Here is a 21,139-nt window from a genome sequence, read left to right as displayed (position 1 = left end):
CGCCCAACACACACGTACAACCATGAACACTTTGCTCGTGTGCTCCTCCACGAGGTACATGTTTTCATGCTACCTAAATGCACCCTCTTCTCGCGTTCCTTCCTCCACGATCCTTCCTCTCCACCTCTTCTTCTACCTCTTCTTCTTCTTGTTCCTCTGCTTTTTCGTCTTCGTCGCCGTCTTGAGCCGCGACTCCTAAAGAGGGGGGCAGAGCAACGAAACTATTCCGAAATTCCTGAAGCATTCAGGCCGCGCGTTTGTTCACACGGATGAACAATTGAAGCCGGAGCAGGCAATTCTTTTTTCTTCCTTCGCGTTTGTCTTGATCGCTTTTCTTTCACGTTGGCTCTCGTTCTTCTTTTTCTCCAAAGTTCAACCGGGCTGGCATACTTTTGGGCGGTTCTGGAATTTCGGCCCCGGAGTCTCGTTAAATTTGCAAACGAGGGCTTCCTCTTTTCAATTTTCCTTTTCCAAGAGCGTTCCAACGTTCTTTGTATTTTGCAGATCTGATATTACCTTCGCGGTATTGCATGATTCTCGCTGGCAGGGTACATTAACGTAATCCTTGGATGATTAATTCCAAGTTCGCGGGTTCTTTGTTATCCAGAGTGGATTACGACACGCTATCTGTATATATATGTATATATGTATATATATATATATATATAAATAATCTACTTCCTGATCTGGATGTTTTTAATCCTAATTATAACTGAGCTTCCCATGAAACTATTGCTCTCTTCGTATCTCTTCCTATGAAAAATCACTCGAATCGTTTAACTAACTTCCAATTGTAAATACCAACGATGAATTATTTGTATGTTCCACGATACCGAAGGAATGTACGAATAGGAAGGGCGTTGGAACGTAACCTATAGAAAGTGTTGGCAAATCGTGACCTGCGTTTTGTATGGTATTTCCCTTGGACCCAGAGGAACTATAGACGAAGAAGGCAAGAATTCGTGCTGCGTGTGTTAATTTTCTTTCTTTTTGCATAAACGTTACTTCCATCGACGGCGCGTTTAAGCCTCAAATGATAGAAACAAAAAATTATGATTGATTATTGTTTCTGATTCATATTGGAGAAACAGGGATTATATATAGAAATTCTTCTAGAGAGAATAGCAATGCAGTAACGCAATAATAAACTAAAATATCATAAAGTACTGAGCAGTGCAGTAATGTTTAAAAAAATACGGACATGTAAGTGTGTAAGCAACGTTCAAGTCACATGACGTCATAGAGAGTCAAGAGAATTAAACAAATGTATTATTAGACCACGGATGTTTACGCGTTTATGAGAAATTATAAGATGCAAAAATATACAAAATATCTAAGGTCATTCAGTTTCTATCTACATACAAACATTTTCCGACAATGTACCACTTCGATATTTTTCATCGCATACCTTCTATAGCGTGTTTCCTTTCGTCCGGTACGCCCTTTACTCGTGTAGCTCGTTGCTTCGTCGATAAACAAATGATAAGATCTACAATGAAATACGAACTCTGTACTGGAATTCAATCCAGAAGAGAAAGCGCCTGGTAAGAGAGAAATAAACGAGTAGAATGACGAAGAAGAAGACGAAAAAGAAGAAGAAGATAGTTTCGAGGGAGCAAATGTAGCCACCAGCCAGACGCGTATCAGCTGTGGAACAGGTGCCAAGGGCTGGTCCGCAAGCAACGAGTAACGGCGAAGAAACGCAAGGCAGCCAGCAAGCAAAACGTGGTCAGCAACGCAGGCCACGAGGCACGCGCCAAATCGAATGAAACGCCAGTCGGCCTGCACAGCTGCTGCGTGTATATAAGCCGGAGAAGAGAAGAACACGACGACGAGGAAGAAGGAGAAAAAGGAGTAGACCGGCGGCCTCTTGAAAATTAAAACCTGCCCCGCGAACGCTTTCATCGCCGGAAGCCTATTATCTTTTTCTTTCTCTGGAGCCCGCCGATTCTCCTCTTCTGCTCCTTCTTCTCGCGGCCCGTATCGGAATCTTTTTTAGATACAGAAGATTCGATTTGATTTTTGGCCGAAGCTCCAGGCACTGGATATGACGCAGGTGTAGGCACTAGATTCCTTTCGGAGAAGTTTCATTCGTTAAATTTCTTCTTATCAAATGCGATAGAAATAGGGCCGTAGCATAAAACTCGTACCGAAGAAACAGAGATTTCGTACTTTACAAGAATTTGACAAAACGCAAAAATGCATCTATAAAATTACTATGAGAGAAATTACGAATCATTTTGACGGTCATGGTAATTGTAGTACTAATTTCTTGATTTCTTAAATAATTCTTAGATCTTGTTTTAAGAAACGATGTGTTCTGTTGTTGACGCAAATAGTAACTTATTGTGAATACTCGATATTGGAAGCAGCGGTGGATTTATCCTGACGCTAATGACACTGTAAGCGTCATGAGTCCCCGAAACGTTATGGTGGCCACAAAAGATTAATAAACGATTATCATAATTACATAAAATACATTCGTTAGTGTGCAAAGACTGTAAAATTTTAGTTTAACTAAGATAACGATTATTCGAGACGAGCACTCGATAGGCCCACTCTTCACCATCTAACTATAAGCGAATATCATATTCTGACAGATTAGCCAAAAGATTTTTAAACATTAACAATATAATTATCAATTATATTAAATACTAATTTCCTATTGATTTAACAGACATCGATTCAGCCAGGCTAAATGGTTTTAAATTTCATTTAATTCAGGAGCTCTAAAATCGTTATTAGCTGCAGGTCCTCAAAAGGATAAATCCTTTACCGATCAGAAATGTTCCGGCTCGTAAGTGTTTTATTATTATGCTAAAATAACGAATTAAAAGAATTAACAAATACCTTAGGTTAAAATACTTTAACGAAGGTATTGGGACAGGTATTAGATAGCTTATGGTTAACGAATATCGGACTCCTTCCAACTGGCAAACCAGAGGTCAAATAAAAGTATTAGTGGAGGAAATAATGAATTTGCTTTCGCGCTAGTTGCCATGCTCTGAGCTGTTTTGTATGCGAATAAACGACATTCGTGGTACGCTGCGAATTCAATGAATCGGGACTGTTATTTTCCCCCTTTCCATCGTTTTCCTCCTTCGTCGAAATCACGTGCTTACGCATTCACTGGGCCCTTATCAAGATAACAAGAAGATCAAAGGATTATTTAAAAATTGCTAGTACGCAGGCAACGATAAAAGATCAATCGCTCAGTCTGAGTCTGGTATTTTATCGACGTTTACGATAGCAGCCTCAACGTAAATGTAAAAAATCCACGATAATTTCGTCTATCTAAATCATGACAGGAGATGAGTAATCCAAAAATTAAATATTTACGTAAAAGACAAGTACGCTTACATATCTCGGAAACAGTATAAATGTTCAACTGATTCATAAGAATTGGCAATAACAATATCTAATTTTGATATTTATTTTACGATAACAATGGTAATAATGATAATAATAATAATAACAATAACAAGTTCAAGGAACTAATAATGCACCATCAGATTAGCATTGTTCTCGCAACAGAGAAACAAATCTTAACGTACAAGACAGAAAAACGGAATAAAAACAAGATGTTGACGCGCGCGAATGTCGCGATGAAACGAGGATGATGAAAAACGCGAGAGGCGTGCGCGTAAGAACGCGGTGACAATTGCACGATAGAACGAGACTCGGAGAAAAAGTAAAAAAGTAAAAAAGAAAAAAAAAAGTCGTCCTCGACGACAACGAAATCGCGCATTGTTGTTCGGTAGACCGGTGACCTGCGAACTCTCCCACACTCCGCACAGCCTGTCTCCGCGACGACGAGCCGGTATACGCGTGTTTTTTCAACCAAAACGATGTACGCTCGCGCGCCACCGCGTCACAGTATGCGAATGCATGGAAAATTTTTATGCGTCGCATATAAATACTACAACTTTTTATATGTGCATCAACTTCTTGGATTTATCGCTTGTCTTGCGACTTCGAACACTGTAAGCTTCGACATTGGGTTCAATTTCAAAATTCGTTGATGCTTGGTGAATATATCTCGCTCGATGTTACACATTTAACGAGTTACTTGGTAGCTAACCAAATGATAAATACGTTTGATCTTAGGAGGTTCTCAACGTTCGACGTATATTATCAATATTTCCAGGTTCTAAAACAAAAGCATCAATATTTATCGTCAACACAGAGTCGTCGATATTTATTGACAAAGCATATTGTCATCGAGAACCTTGAAATATTGTCATTATCATTGATCCTTCGTATATCGTCCTTAGGATAACTGGCTCTAGTTTAGTTCTAAAAAAATTACCTGTATTTAACAAAAGCTTTGGATGATATATATGTCTATGATTAGTGGCGAGTAAAAGGAAGATTTTGTTCATAGCTCAAAAGATATTTTGCCCTGGGAGGCTTAAGGGATGACTGAAGAGTAAGTTACTTGCAATTTCCTTTAATCTATCAACTTTCTTAACCTACTTATGATCGCCGATACAATGCCAAAACGTGACAATATTTCGAAAAAGTCTGGCAAAATGTGAAATAGCGAAGTCACCAATATTTTTTAATACGCGATCATCGTTTGATAAACCGGAATGATGCGCTTATAGTGGACAAAGATAGTTGTCTGCGATATGACCATTCTCGCGCGATCATTCGTAATGCATATTTATCATTTTTCCATGCTTCCGGTCGAGATTACTCGAACGCATTTCATGCGTGTTCGACGAACAAACGTCTCCGCGAACAATTTCCATTTCGTATATCATTTATATTTCTTAAATATGCTTCTCAGCCAGTAACTCTCGGTAGCCAAAGATTTTAATATTCTTACGGATACCGAGTAGATTTCGCAACGAAATGAGCCGCGCTTGCAAAGAAGCGGAGTAAGCCGAACTCTCTCAGATCCTACGTTGCATGTTTACGTACATACGTGGTCGCATGCACGCGACATTGTACGTTAACAAATCGTTAAACGGGTAGAAAATAAGCGTATTTGTTTTTGATAAAGTTGGCTTTAAATATCAGTAAGAAATGTTCGATCTCGCGGATCTTCTACACGACACTTACGATAAACAAACGTCTACTTAGATATGCAATTATACAATCCATAAAGTAGCGTTAATCGCTTCTGTATCTATTTATATAAATATACGTAAATACTCGAAGAGAAACAGCCATCGTGACGTTATAATATCAAATTAATCTACCAACAATAAAACGTAAAATTCGAATGTACAATTTTCATTCGTACTATCTATCGAGTCTTAAAATCATCGTCGATCGCGTTCGATTTCCGATCCAGCAGAGTTTCATCGCCGAAAATGATCGTCCGCTCCTTTCCATCGAAGCGATACCGCAATAATTGCACGGTTGCGCGAATTCACGGCGATTGTGCATCGATGTAACGTTCAGGGAAATGTTGCGCTCTCCGGTGGCGCGAGGTGTATCGCATGCGCGATCGAAGGATCGCTTCTTTAAATCCGATCGCGGCCATCCGTGGCGAGCCATGCAATAGCGACCTTGCATGGCACGGCACCAGGTTTATTGGCAATTTAGCATCGGGCCACACCTAGGCTGCGAATGGCGACGTGCATCGCGAACAAAAGAAGCCCCCGCGTTAAAAATAACGATATAGTTACGGATCATTATGCGGCCGGGGCACAACGATTATTATCGAGCATTGCTTCCAGTCTCTCTCTTTTTGCTCGTCCGTTCAATGTTAACGCTACCGCAATATATCCATAACTAAAGCGTAGAACTTGTATCAAAGAAATCGAAATGAAAGGTGCATGTAATAACATACCTATGAGTGCACGGGAAGAGACAAACCTCTATAACGTTAACACTGCAATCGCAGAATTATTAGATTCTAGGTTTATAGAATACAGATTTATAGCATGAAATTATAAAAGGTTGATCGCGTATCGGAACTTTTTCTTTGCTTCTACAAACGCGTTGAAAATCTCGACGCGTCTTTTTATGTACATTGGCCACCAAAAGTATTTGCAAGTATCTTACTTTCCAATGAAACGTTCACGTCGTCGTAGTATCAAATTTTTGTAGCTATATGAAAGTACTTCTAAACGATACGGAATTTAATTAGTTGATGTATTATATGCTATGATAGATACAATGGTGTACAAATGCGTTCTGTATTTTACACTTCTTGTAGACTTGGTAGAACTTTATCCCTGTTGGAAACTTGCAGGCGATACAAGAGTCTTTGAGCGAAGATTCGGTCGCAACGAAGTGGATAAGCGTGAATTCGATTCGATCGTTGGTTGGTTTACATTTACCGGAACGTTTTCGTCTCGTCACACCGGTAATGCACTTTAATGCAATCATAGACGATTGACCTTGGTCAAATGGCCAATTAACCGCACAGTGTGGCGGCACGAGCGGCACGAGTGGCTGAACGAGACGCGTTTAGCCACCACTGGGCGAAAACTTTGATGCCCTGGACGAAGATCAGTCTATGCTGACACCGAACGATGATGAAGATCCATTGAACCTACTGTCTACACCGAATCAGTCTTTCGTTGAATTATCGTGAGATACGTTACGCACTTACAAATACATAAAGGTGACATATAAAGATAAAAAATACTTCATTAGTGACAAATAAATAATAATATTATTAGATATCGGAAGGATTTATTAAATTATGGTATATACGATACAACGAACGAAACTCTAATGAAAGTACCTATTGTCGACGTTGAAAAAACTTGAAAGTATTGTCCTGTTTTTGGGCCGAGATATCTCAAACGAGTTTCGAACGAATGTAAATATTCCACAGGATGTGCTCGAGCCTCGCAGAAGCCGATATATTTGACGTGACGTATGCTTATCCGATTTAAATGAAAATAATTACTTATATAAATGTATCCACCGATATCCGTGGCCAGATAGTGACAGTTTAACGAAATTTCAATTTTTGAGCTGCTTCCTGTCCTGTTACACTTTGTAAGCTTAATATCCAAAGGGACAGCTGGGAAGCGTTTGGGAATTCTGTTCTATCATTACTGAGATTATTATTAACACCACGGTAATATTGACCTCAACAGCCAATCATTCTTCGATACAATAATGACGTATTATCAAACATAAGCGTTTTATCAATGTTTACGCTCAATATATAACATGTCCTTGGAGAAACGGTCCACGAAACAAGAATTTCGAATTGATTTTATTGACAGCACGTATGTATAATCCACAAATCTAATAGGTTTATTAAGTCTGAAATCTGTTTCATACGTCAAGCAGCATTTACGGAGAACATTTTCAGAAATATCGCTCGAAACCCAGTCATCCGTTTCAAAATCATTGAAAACAGCGACGACAAAAGAAATTCTACGTCCTATTTCATCGGTAATGAACCAAAGAAGACTTCAATCCAGAAATTCCAACAATCTGTTCTAGAAACATCTTCAAGAAGGTTTGACAAAACTTCATCAACCTTCGTTTCGAATACTTTCACCTACATTAAAATCATCGAAAACGACGAAGAACAAGGAAATTTCAATGTGTGATAGATCCAATACAAACACCCAATGCCCGGGAAACAGGCACTTCCCTCGAAATCATCTTTGACTTTGAACAGTTTCGTCCATGTTAAGATCAGAAAAAATAACGAAGAATAAAACAATTGTATACCTGCCCCTTAAACTCTTAGAAAACATTTCCAGAAGAGTCGGAGATCTTTCTCGAAATCTAATCATCCTTCGTCTACATCGAGTTCATCCAAACTGACGAAGAGTATGAAAATTCCAATCCCCAGGAAACTGAACTCTAAGAAGCATCCGCGAAGTTCATCTCCAAAACCCGATGATCCATCGTTTCGTATACTTTCATTCGCATTAAAGTCGCGAAAGATGTCAAGAGGAAAATCGACTTTGCAGCTGGTTGTACCGGTAAGAGGACGAAGAAGAGAATTGTCGCGAGTACCTGGCGTATGGGTGGTCGCGTCCAAGGAGACCGGCGGCATGCCGGTGTTGCGCGCGATCGCGTGCTGATGCGGATGTTGATGGTGCGGATGGGTGAGAGGGTCCGTCTCCTGGTACGAGGGGTAATCGGCGTAAAACGGTTCGTGGCCTGTCATCAGCGTGTCCAGCATGTGGAGCACCATCTCCGAAGATGCAGCGGGGCCGCTACTCGTCGTCTGACAGAGTGGATCCGAATGGTTGTTGCCGTACGTGCCGACGATTATGGCCGGCGCCTGCCCCGAAGGCCGCGACGTCTCGACGCCCGCGACGCCCGCCGTGACGTCCCTCTGATGATTCCTCTGCCGCTTCTTCTGCTGCCCGGTGCTGCCCGCTCGTTGACGCGCACCTACTCGCGCCGATGCACGCGCGCATTCGTGCACCCACCCTCTCTCTCGCCGCGCCGCGCCGTGTGTAAGAGAACACCGAGACGATCAGCCGAGAGAGGATCAGGCTCTCAGAATCGACTGGCCACGATCGAGCATGCGGGAAAGTTTCGTCGTTGTTTTCCAGGAACGCGATAGACTTTGCTCGTCCACGAATTGCATAGCTAAGTTTCGGCGAGCATGCGAAAATTTCTAGGTGAGGAGGAGGGGGAGGCAACTTTGAATATTTATATACGTTCTATCCTAAGAGAATCGTCGACGAAGTTCGTAGAAACGTAGATGACCGACCACTTTTCACGAGGAAAAATCATGGACGATCGGTTTGCAAAATTCCTCACTTCGGTCAGTGTCCATTCACTGAGATGCACAGTATCATCACAGAATCACGACGGACTCTCCGATCGTTCCTCGCGGTAAACACACTTTGGTAGCCAGCATAGAACAGGTACAGTTTCCCTCGCACCTTTTGTATATCTTAAAACTCGGCAAACCAAACGAGACTCCTATGCACACAGAACTCTAGTACTCTAGACGAGATAACAACTTCCACGCGGAATACCGCGTTGATCCGCGCAACAGGTGTTCCACGGGTTGGAGCCAGCCACCTTCGAGGCACAAGCCCTCTATCCTCCTTTTGCCTTCCAAAACAACCACTCTGTCTCTTCCAACTGCCGTACTATAATCTTCACACTGTATCCAAGCGAAGGAACAACTAACACCTGAGAAGCTCGAAGAGAATCTCTGGTTCTTCTTTAGAAGAATGGTGTATCAACTCGCGAACGAATGAACGACCGAACGTCGAAGAATCACAACGAGAAACGAAAACTCGAGAAGAAAATACGCGTCGGATGAAGAAAAAAGATCGTCGAAAAAGAGGCGCGAATCGAACGTACGACAGAGCTTCTTCTCGCGTGCACTCTCCACTTGACGTGAGCGCGCGTGTCACTGTGACGAAGCGCCGCGCCGTTTCCGCTCTCCGGTCCTCTGCATCGACCTCCCTTCCGTCACTTCCCCTCCCGTCCAACCCTCCCCTTCCGCCGCTAGCAAACGTTACCCCCACCCCGTTCCTCGACGGGACGCGATTCAACCAGCTGCGGACTGTTTCGTCCTCCGTCACATTGCTGCTCCTTGTTGGAGGTGGAAGTGTCCAGTGGTGGGGATAACGAAGCACCGATGGGGGAGAAATGCGGCTCGCGGTGGGGATACGTGTGACGCGTAGTGGGGTGAGTGGTCGGTTGTAGGGGTGAGTGGGGAGGGGGAGGGATTCACAAACGCCCCTTGGAAGCTTCAACAACCACCTGCTGCCACCGAGGCGATATTTTCTACGCGATTGAGTATGTGCCATGCATTTCCTCGAGAATTTGAAGCTCAGATTGGACGACTGGTTCTAAGTAGGTCCTACGAGTCAATAAAGAACAATGTAATGCATTTGAGAATCGAGTGTTTCGTAAGGCAGTGGATAGATATGTTTCAAGCATCAATTTGGGTGACTTGGTTAGTTAAGCGTCTTGATTTATGACATTCAGCTATTTCGGGTCACGTGGAATTGATTAGTTTATGAGAAAGTTGAAACGAACTGTCTGTGTTTAAGGTAGTTTCGGTGGATCATTGGCTTTGCTCGTGCGAGATCGTAAATTAGAAGTTAAGACACGTAAATTGGATAAAATTGGGTTGCTTTCCAAGGGGCGCCTAACGGAGGTGTCGTAAAGTTAGAGGCCCAGCTGGCTGGAATTACCGTAAGCGTATGCTGGAGATGTCCCATCCCCGTGATAGATCGACCAAGTCGACCAAGATCGACATAATATTATTCTTGGTCCTGTGGATCGAACGACAAATCTCGTTCCTTGTTTGACACTGATTTTCCACTAAATCCTTCTTCTAAAGAGTCTTAACACTTTGCCATCACGTCAGTAACGTATTCAATATGCCAACTGATTCATCTCGAGTAATTTACTTTCCAAAGATATTCGCAACTCGAAGGTATTCTTATATTTCTGCGAACATTAACTATTCCTGTTAAATCAAGCTCCAAGGCAGTAACGAAAATATTCGTCGGAAGAACGAAATAAAATAGAGCTGCAAACGTTTCGTCAACCCGCCCCTTCATTCTCTTGTACGATAAAACAACGAATAAGAGGAAATGCAGAAGAATCTTGCCTCCAAAAAATCATAAAGAAAGAAAAAAGAGAAGCGGAGGAAGAAGCATAAAACAGAAGTAACGTGGCGGGAGTACATATATACATACTGGTATAACGCTTATAATACGAGGTCGCAACTCGAAGGGCCTAGCCTATTTTTGAGAGGGGGCTGGCTGGGGAGGCGCAGAGAGACCGGATGCTAAGAGAGGCGAGGCAAACGGGGGTTTCTCTGTTCGGCGGGCTCGCACGTGATGCAGAGGGGACCGGAAGTGCTCGCTCCCCTACGCCTCGTGCCTCTCGCTTCTCGTATAGTCCGCCGGCAATAGTAATGGGACTTACGAGCATCGCACAATAAGGACACGAGAGTTCGATGCGCCTTGTGCCTTCGTTTCTCCGCACGCTTTTACCGTTCGCGCGAGTTGCTTTGCTCCGCTCTTGTTGCGTTTGCCTTCGTTTCTCCCTATCCCTGGATTTGCACCTCCCACTTTACTCTGTCCTCTGGCCTCTTTTCTTCCACACGTCGTCTTTTGTCCTCGCGTTCGGCACGAGTTAACGGAGTTACGGCAAATCGACGTCTGGTATGCCTGGAAGTCATCTCAACCGGTGTGTTAGATGTGTCTTCAAGAGTCGAGGGGTGAAACTAAAAGATATTCCCATTATCTCTTAGTAGTTTCGATTTAGCGGAGAATTCCACGCGTTTCTTCCAGTTTACGGTCTCTATAGCGAAAGACCGTTGACGAAAATTCGCTTGAAACTAGAGATAGGAAATGAGAAATATATCGGACAGCATGGATCTTAGAAACAACATATGACTATCAGAAACTTCGTCCCACTAGTAAAAACAACATGGAATTATCTGAACCTTCGGACCAAGATCCGAAGACCTATCTGTGAAACCTGGAACCGGCAGTTAAGAAAATTGGAAAGCCGTCAAAGAACGGTGAAAACCTAGAGATCGTCGAATCCCTAAAAACCTCGCGAGAGCTCGATAATACCCGCTCATAATGGGGGTCGGTATCTCAACGTACTGTAAAACGGACGTACAAGATCTTACAAGCTTTTTTCTTTCTCTCTTTCTCTCTCTCTCTCCTGGCATCTGTTCGATTCCGAACGCTCTCCAAGTGAGCAACAATGCCACGTCGTGCACGTACGCGTTCACAAGCGAGAGCCAGTTCGAGGAGGCTGCATTTAGGGGTGCATTAAGGGAGGAGCACTCGAGGACATTATAAAACTATCTCGCTCCCGGAATATTGGGGTAGGACTCCTCCTTCCCTTTCACTATGCTGCCTCGGCTTCCGGTTGTAACGTGAGCTTCCACACGTTCTATTCCTCACCATTATATCTAACCATCTCTACCCATATTTCTCTCCTCTCTAAGACGAGCTACCACCAATCAACGATCAGGAGGAGGACGAGAAACAGCGGCCAGAAGAGGACTACGACGACGACGACGATGAACGACGTCGTCGAGGGCGAACGTACACGGACAGGAAGAAGGGACGAAAAAAAAAAACATACACATACACGGCGATCGTGTCGTGAGTTCTGAATGAGCCAGAGGCTTTGTAGGTCCCCGAGGCGGTGTACGAACTATGAATGAACGAGTGAATGAATACAACCTGCGCCAACAACCATCAACCCCCCGTCACCCTTTTCCCTTCGCCGATCGTTTCATCCCTCTACGACCCTACTCGCCGGATTCTTCATCCCTCTACTGGAACGTTTGTTCCGCGGCCTTGTACGATCGTCCACAAGCCTCTCATTATGACATATGCTCGTGCTTCCACCTCGCCGCACTCCGAAAAACGATGTTTCCGATGGTCTTTCTATTCTTCGCTTTGGCTTTTACGAGCTGGATGACGGTTTAATTAAGTCAGCCCTGAATGTGGATTATCATAGTTTTGCTCGTAGATAGATAGCATAACAGTCGGTCGTTCGATCACAACTCTGGGGGATCTTGTGAAACTCTGGTAATTACGTATTCGATGCAGAAGGAAACCACTTGGAAAGCGATCGTTAGCTAGTTACGTGCGATATATTAATTCTTATGTATTCACTCTCTTCTAACAGAGTAGAATTTTAGGTTCTACACGTTCCTCGCATCTTCTTGCAAACGAAATAGAAGGATCCTCAACCCTTGAACCTTACGAAATTCTTTCCGATACTTTCATTAAAAGCCTCGACAAATTCCTCGCTGTTCAAGCTCACCATTTCCGCTCCACCACGCTATTCAGCTCGTTGCAACGACATCTAATACTTAAATATCGAGTATCCCCTTCGATCTACCCTCGACGTACCATATCGATCTCTCTCTCGAGGTATACAATGGCACACGTGCGGCTATAGTTCAGATATGAATAAAAGCAAGAGAAGAATATCGTTGGAGGACAGCGATGAAGGCTTGTGTGGCCGCTAAAATCCGCTCTTTCAGAGGACAACCGATTGGCCAATCAAAATGCCGTGTGGCCAGTCTCGGCTAGTTATCACGCGGTGGTTGCTTAACAAATAATCATTGTACTCGTCGGCACGATTGACTAACCTTTCCATAAACGTAGCGAATGGCGTCACGATGGCCGTACCTTTTTTGGCCCGGGTGTCAGTAAACCGTAGGGAATCGCTTTTGCGCGCACGGGATTCGACACCGTCTATAATTTATGCACGAGCGGCCGCGTGTGCGAGACCACAGTCTCTGTGTCCGTGCACGTGCGACGATCATACGTGACAAACGGAAACGATCGTCGTCCAACACTATCCTCGAAATATTTATCGACGTTCTATCGAATCACGATACGTTGACTCTTCGTGTCGATATATTCGGCTAATTGTAAAGGAATCGGTCTCGAAGGGTTGATATTTCGTTTGATATTCGAGCGGTGTGTTCGAGTTTCGTAAGGTTGAACCTTGAATGACGGATTGTGCAGGCATTTGGAAAGCTCAGATTGCGGGATTTCGAAATTCCAGGGAGTTTGGAGTATATTTGTAAATTTGTTTTAAAAACGACGAATTCCTCCTTGGTTTGGTAATTGGAATTATTTATTACGAATTTCTGAAGAGCAGCGGAATGGTAAAATCGAGCTGGTTGGTACTACGTTATGGAACAAAATTAAATGTTAAGGATGTAGCATAGTTTCGTTATCGTTGGAAGAAATTGAACGTTCTAGACCGAAAAATTGATCAAAAAATGATTGAAAGCAACAAGAAGATACACTGGTCGTTTCATAGAATATTGATCTTTCTTGAATCTCGCTACCTTTTCGAACATTCCATATATCAATTTAATAAAATTTCTAACGTAGAACTTTGAGAAATTTTAATAACGAATTCTTCGTACGTACTGAATTAAGAAGGCTGAATCGAATAAATTAATTTCAATCGAAATTTACTAATCCAAATCTAACCTACATATTACTTCGTCGTAATTATATCTTTAACGAAATCCGTAATGTAACGGTACTTTGGGAATACCGATAGTAGTTCCTTTTTACGTAATAAATTAACATAAGATTCTAAATAATTTGAACAACGAATTATTATCAGTACTTGTAATTAAAGAGGAAAGATGGGAGTAGGCGCGACTGAATTAATATTTCAACGAACGATTTCCATGTAAAAACGATAGGAAGATTTCGCAGATTTTTCATCGGGCTTGGCGTACTGTATCGTGATACTCGTGCACAAGTATAGAACGTGTCGTTGCAAGACGACCAACACAGGCGACCGTATAATAGACTCATTATTTCTGCTTGCCGGAGCACTGTTACGTTATGTATCGCGGCTCTTCGAGGTCTCTGGTTCGACTCTCGCTTATCCTCGCTTTCGACCTCCTCCTCTTGGAACCGATGCATTACGTTACTGCTGCACGCGCGTTCTCCAACTTTTCCAACCGACGGATCCTAGGCATAATTTATCCGATTATTCTAACTATTCATTATATCGTTCATTCAATCGCTACGATTCTGGAAAAACAAACAATCCTACGTTCCACTGCTTCGCTGAATCATCCTCGAGGAAGATAATTGCCAACTTCGGTACAAACAGAAGACTTTGAATTCGAAAATCGAGGAATTCTGAAAAGTTTGAAGAATACTACATTCTACTTCGAACCTTGGAGGAGAGACGAGAACACGTTCTAAGGCGCGAAACGAAAGAACGTAGCGAAGATTTTTCAAAATTTTTATACTAGAAAAAATAAAAGAAACAAATCGACAGAATGGATATACATTTTTTTTTTTACGAATGAAAGACGCGTAGCGATAAATAGCTCGGTCAAATCATACCTAGTTCCGAAACTAGGAAGGGAGTGACCGAGAGGCGCGGAGGAACATCGTGGATTTTTTATTGGACTAAACGCGAGGATGTCGAGAGAGGCAACAGAGCCCGGCGTCGTCTCCATTGTCCGCGGCGAAGCGTGCAGAGGGCCCGACTTTCCCTCGTTCACCCACGGTCACTGCTGCAATGACGTAAGGACCCCGGCTAGGTAATTGTTACCTACGCTACGAACGCTCGCCTCATAATGTTCTCCTCTGTTCCGTTCTATTCGACCCGGCTGCGATTCCCTAACGCGTATCAAACACGCGTGTAACTCTTCGTCACTGTGTCACTAGCTTCGCTTCTTCCACAGAATCTACTCAGATTTTATATAGGAAATATCCAACCGACTCTTTACAAACATTTAAAATACGCGTCGAAATTCGTACCTAGGATTCTTCCCAACCGAAAACGATCTTCACAAGCGTGTCGTCCTCGTGCAAGTAGAATTATCCGAATTTGATTACGGTGGATTCCATGGAAGCAAGTTCTATTGGAATGGCGTAAAATAGAATTCGATGGAGCCAAATACCCGACTGTAACGACGTATCGGTGATACGACAAGCACGAACTGCCGTTTTCAAGGGATCACATTCCAATCCCGCTATGATATTCCACAATCTACGAGTTGCTACGGTCGATTAACCGAGAAACGAGGGAAAATATCGGGGCAACGACGAATTGTTCGATCGGATGAATGGGACAACGATCTACTCCCCGGTGAACGATTTTCCATTGTTCGTCTGTGGAACGACGAGTCCTTCGGCTGAATGAGTTGCGTCAGAGTTCAGCCGATGAAAACGCCGAGAATAAGGTGAATCACAGCGGCGCGAATTGCGCACCATGAACGGGGCCGCGAGATATTGCAATCCCGCGAACCCTTTGCCCCGTGTCAGGTGGAAGTCTCGGTTAATGAGCCGACTTCTTCCAGCAAGCATCGCGAAAACCCTCGGTGAAATCGCGTGGATTGTCGCTAGCCCCCTTCTTCCTTCTTTCCTCGTCTCCTCGAGGAGGGACGATCCGACGACGAAACGGTTAAACGAGACGCGAACACAACGACGATAATGAGAGACTTGTGGCAACACGTGCAAACGCGGTGTGTAGAGAGATGCTATCAGCCACCCTGACGTAACAATGAGAAACTCCTCTGTGCCCGCCACTCGCAACGCTTTCCTTCGTTCGTCGCTCGCAATCGGGGAAATAAATAAATCGGCTTGTCGCACGCTGGACTTGCCATGCTCTTGCATCCTCTTCGTCTCTGCTCAGCGTTTCCCAACCTCGACTACGAGCTAATCTTCTAGGAGAATCGGTTGCGAGGAAGGAAAATCGGATTTTCTGGAAGTGATAGTCGGAAGTGACAATCTTTTTAATACGATGGACTTTCGTACAAAAATATAACAGTCGCTCTGAGACTGTTGAACGAGAGTGTAGATTAAAAGTTTAACTATTTGCTCCTTGGAGTTCGATCTGCTCGTACTTTTCTTCTGTACACGACAAAGTTGCTTTCGATCGAAGTAGAACATACTTAAATACCTAGAGGTCTTATACGAGATTTATGTTCAGAAGCAATAGTCGAAGAAGGTAAATCGACCGAGGGGTTGGGAAACGCTGAACAGAGTCTTAGAAGAATAGATTAACTCGTTGTTCCTGTGGCTGTGCCTACACCTCGCTCGAACAGGAGGAATTCGATGTTCAGTCGAGTCCATATTGTCAGCAAGAGTTTTACACGACCAACGAGAACCTTCCCAGGACAAGGCTGCTCGTCGTGTACCATGCTTCAACCCCTTTTAATTTATCACTTCGCGTCGAACCTTTACGTATCTCTTCCCTTGTTACGACTCCAGCTACACATCCGTTAACCTCGATCAATCTACACTTAGGTACAACGTTCGTCTCTCGTGTTTCCGTAAATGAATATTTGACTCTATATATTTTACGTCTCGTCCACGCGAAGCTGTACCATCGATTTTTCTACGTGTAAATCGATTAGAGTCCAATCTCGTTCGTTTGTTTTTTGAGGAAACTGGAGCAGAGGATAGATGAAATGTGAGAGACACTTACCATCATTATGATACTGTCTCGAGGGCAGAGAGACCGCGGCGGAAGGTGGTTGCAACGGGGCCGTAGGTTGGTTTCCAGCGTTTTGAGGGCCGGACGAGTTCGAGGTGGCGGAACTCGCTGGCGTCGCTGGACTCTTGTGTTCCGGCGTCGCGCCCTGATGAGCACCGCTCTGGTATCCCAAGAAATCACCTAAATCTGGCACGCATACGCTTTCGTACATGTTGCCCGGCACGTTCTCCAGCGAGGCCTTCGCCGCGTCGACATCTGGATGGAAAACGGAACAAATTCCTCAGTTCGCCGCGTTCTGTCCACGGTTTTCTCGCCGACTATAGTCGCCGGTCGTCCCTGCTTCCTCGCGTATTACCGCAGATTTTTTTCTATTACCATTTCGTTCTAGATTTGTTTTTTTTTATTCAAGGAGGAGAGGAAGTGGAGGAGTAGAATCGGAGGAGAATCTTGGAAAGATGTTCTTGCGAAAATTTTCAAAGTCTCGAACCTCGGTTAGTCACGATCGGACCGTTTAAAGTGCGAGCTGAATACGACGAGAAAGAATGCTTCTTCGTACTGTATGCTCCGACGGTGCGAAGCGTAAAAACACGTCGACAGCGAAGCTCGATTTTGTAATTTTTATTACCCTTCGCGGTTTCCATAATTTCTTAAGGTTCTAACTATTTACGATAGTCTTCGTAGTAACGGAATTTATACAGTTATATAATTATTAGTAGCTTCTTAGTCTTCGTAGCTGCGATAAAGATGCAATAACGACAATAAATATACTTGTTGCTTTCCCATCTGTATGTTGCGGCGAAATTATGTATTTATCTATTACAATAAAATATTATCCGTCGCCTGCCGATACACCGAGCTTTAGAATCGCTAGCTTACGATAATTGGAGGAATTCTAACGAACGACGGATATACGATGATGTTTACCAGCTTGAGAAAAGCGAAGACCCTGATCTTTACTACGTTCGAGTTCTAGAACGAGTCTAGAATATTTAATTGTTTCTAGTTTTTCGATACGTTAATCTTATTCCACCGTACAGTTATATCGTACACGTTAACACAGTGTTTACACAGCAGCAGAGCAACGCGGGAGGAGTAATTAATGTTTGTGCCCGTAGTTACGCGATTATAGAATTCCATGTCATTAAGCCAATTACAGTGGCGGCGGCGTTAAGCCGCGCGTGCAAACTCGGTCCCTGTTTTTACCATTCCGGCGCAAGAGCACCGCGAACGTAATCGTGATGAACGATCTAGCCGTGCTCCATTATTACGGCCATTATTGCGAAGGAGACGATTGCCATTGGCGTGATTCATCGACGAACCAAACGAACGATTCTGCGTTTCTGACCCGGTGAGCTTGCGCTATAGGAAAATCAATTCCATCCCAGGAAACCACTCCACCTCTTCCCTTTTCCTTTTCACCTAAGTTTCCTAACGACTTTGACAACCGAACGATATATAAAATGGAATTTAACGTTTTCACGAACGAGATAACACGCTACGAGATAACTTGACAATTTTTGTCGCACGTCCGAAATATCTTTCCCTCTGAAGGGAAGAGAAATTTATTTACAGCCGAATAAATAGGATGAAAACTAAGTGGTCGCGGCTTTTGTCACTAGGTGATATTGATAAAATCCGCAGTCACTTAGTCGCCAAGAATATTTACGATTTTGTAGAAACGACACTGTACTACGATTCGACAGATTTAGGTTTCTCGCATAACGACGCAATGCACACGAGCGCGTAATCCTTCGATTAGAAATACAAGATTTGAGTGATCGGTACATAGCAATAAATTGTTTTGCGCGATAGCATTCGATTTTGTAATAAGCCAAATGAAGTTTACAAACTTAACCGATCGCCGTATTTGGCGCGAAATAGCGAAATTATAAAACAGAACTCTACGATCGAGTGCATTGTATCATTAAAACTATTAATCCTGCCAAATTACATGGCGTCGCCGCTATGAAATCGCAACGATGTCGCGTCGCATGTAATAATAAACAGAAAAAAGGAAATCTGAGATTGCGCAAAGGGCGACGAAACGACAGAAATTGGCTTGGACGAACGAACGATCGTTTCACCGGTGATTCCGATCGTGTACGCCTGCATCACGAGGATGCAGCTTTTTAGTTTCTACTTTTTTTTTTTTTTTTTTACGGCACACGAGAGAGTTTCCTAATATCCGTTCTCGTTCGCGGAATCAAAGCGATTACCCACGCTATGTCGCGTCTACGCGCGTGCACCAACACACGTTGAATCGCGATTGGCCACGGATCACGAGCGTTCTTCCATTGTTCCATCCGGCGTATGAAAGAACCCTCGATAAAAATATTTCAGCTACGTACGACTATGACAAACTGGTTTACGAATCGACATAAAAAAAACTGTTATTTTTATGTAGATATTACGTATATGCTAATTTGCTGTTTTCTTTTATCAGACAGTCGTATCTATTTTACTGTGATGCGCTCTGTTATCTGAAATAATTATCCCGGCTCGTCTCATTATAGCGTTTCTACTCATTGTTTTCTGATAACAGAGATAGCTCGTATCAGTTACAGTCTGTTCCATATTTAGAAACACGATGGTACTCCTGTTATTTTATTATTATCAAATGCAAAGTAAGGAATAAAGTTACAAGGAAATAGATAAAACGTTATTCAAGAAATAGAATATTTATAACATTCGTTTCCTCGTAATATCACGCCGCGTCACGATAATCTTCCTCGTGAATGATTTTATTGAATTTCGAATGAACCTGGTCACACATTAATTAGAGTACAGAATAAGAAGAAGAAAAGGAAGCGTGTAACATCGGATAAAAATCGGATATGATGGAGGTTGGTGTTACGTGTGTCTAATCGGGCCATTCGATTGAATCGCGGTTTCCCCGGCTATCAGACGACACGAATAATCGATGAGGAAGTACGGGATTTTACTTAACGGGAATTAAATCATGGGTGAACCTCCGCTTCCTGCCCGGATCATTTCATACCTTGTCCCTCTTAGCCTCCCTTTCTCTTTCTCTATCCGTCTCTCTCGCTCACGCCCTTCCTGTCCACATCGGCGAAGATGTAGAAGTTCCAGGGAAACTTCCTTCCAACGATATACGATACGAACGATCAACGTCCCGCGACTAACCTCTCGACGATAGATCCTCTGCCGAGGAAAGGGAGAAGCCGAAGAAAGTCCTTCTTTACATGCTGTATTTTATCTGATTTCACAATTTCGTAACTTGACATCTTACGATATACAGACGTTCGTTAAATTTCTTTTATCTTTAAGAAACGATATCGTACAGTTTCCTTTCGATTAATAGTTAAACGCATTATTTGATTAACGATCGACAAAGAAACGTATAATCCGCGGCGAACGAAAGATTTGCCAGCTACAGAAACGATCAACCTTTGTATTCTAACGGTTAAACGGCGATAGCTCTTGCGCCGAATTAAAAAACACCGCTAGACGAATCTCTGGAATAAATTGAAGATGACGACTACTTGGGTGACCGTCTCCGATACTCTTAGAAGGAAGAAGAAAATCATCGTGCGCGCGTCTTTTCTGGAAAATGAACAACCAACGTGAACACGAACAAGTATTATACCGGTGCTTCGATTTCCACCCTCTTTCCCGTAAAAATCGCTGGGTCCATTGTAAAGTATCCTGGTCTCTATCTTGTAATCGAAACACGAGTGGGATTACCGGGTTGCATGCGCGCTTTTACACACAGTGATCCATACAGACGTTGGTCGAGTGGTCCGAAAACCACCTAAGTGGCCGAGGCAATGGCACGGGAGCATTCTGGTGGCACAGGATATCCGGAGTGGGAGTTTCTATGGCGCACGGCTCTTTTTTCCTCCATTCTCTCCTTCGTTTCGAATAAAAAGTGCCGATTCAACGCTTCGAAACGCTGAAAACACGAAGCTCACACACAGAAACAGAGAGGATACGCGTCTCGCTTCCACGATCTCGTCATTGTTCCCCCGTCGATCTTTCTCTTTTCCTCTTATTCTTTCCTTTTACTCTCACTATTACTCTCTCTCTCTCTCTCTCTCTCCGTATTGCCTCGTGTGTATAGGTACCTGTGCCTGCCGTGACATTGCGATTTTACGGAAATTCGATCTGTGTTTTTGTTCAGCCGACTATAGGATGTCCCCGTGCTAGCCCAAGGAAAATGATTCTTCCGCTCCAACCTGTTTTCCCTTCTCGCGAATCTTCAGAAAATGACCACTCCCTTCTATTTTGGAGAACA

The 21,139-nt window shown here is 43.3% G+C and overlaps 1 protein-coding gene across 6 annotated transcripts in view; it reads right to left on the bottom strand.

Annotated features, from left to right (window-relative positions):
- The window catches only part of LOC117232286 (ETS-like protein pointed), a 145,331-nt gene that overhangs the window by 10,172 nt on the left and 114,020 nt on the right, over positions 1–21,139 (bottom strand). For 5 of the 6 annotated variants that reach the window (XM_033491592.1, XM_033491596.1, XM_033491594.1 and 2 more), the window contains one exon: positions 16,876–17,139. The exons of the other annotated variant lie outside the window; for it this stretch is intronic. In XM_033491592.1, coding sequence (XP_033347483.1) covers positions 16,876–17,139 — 264 coding nt within the window. The remainder of the gene's footprint in view (positions 1–16,875; positions 17,140–21,139) is intronic. 6 annotated transcript variants of the gene reach the window in all.

This window comes from Bombus vosnesenskii, unplaced genomic scaffold (assembly GCF_011952255.1).
Source record: "Bombus vosnesenskii isolate JDL3184/JDL3185 unplaced genomic scaffold, Bvos_JDL3184-5_v1.1 scf7180000013285, whole genome shotgun sequence".
Classification (NCBI taxonomy): Eukaryota; Metazoa; Arthropoda; class Insecta; order Hymenoptera; family Apidae; genus Bombus; species Bombus vosnesenskii.
This window is presented reverse-complemented; position numbering and strand designations above follow the sequence as displayed.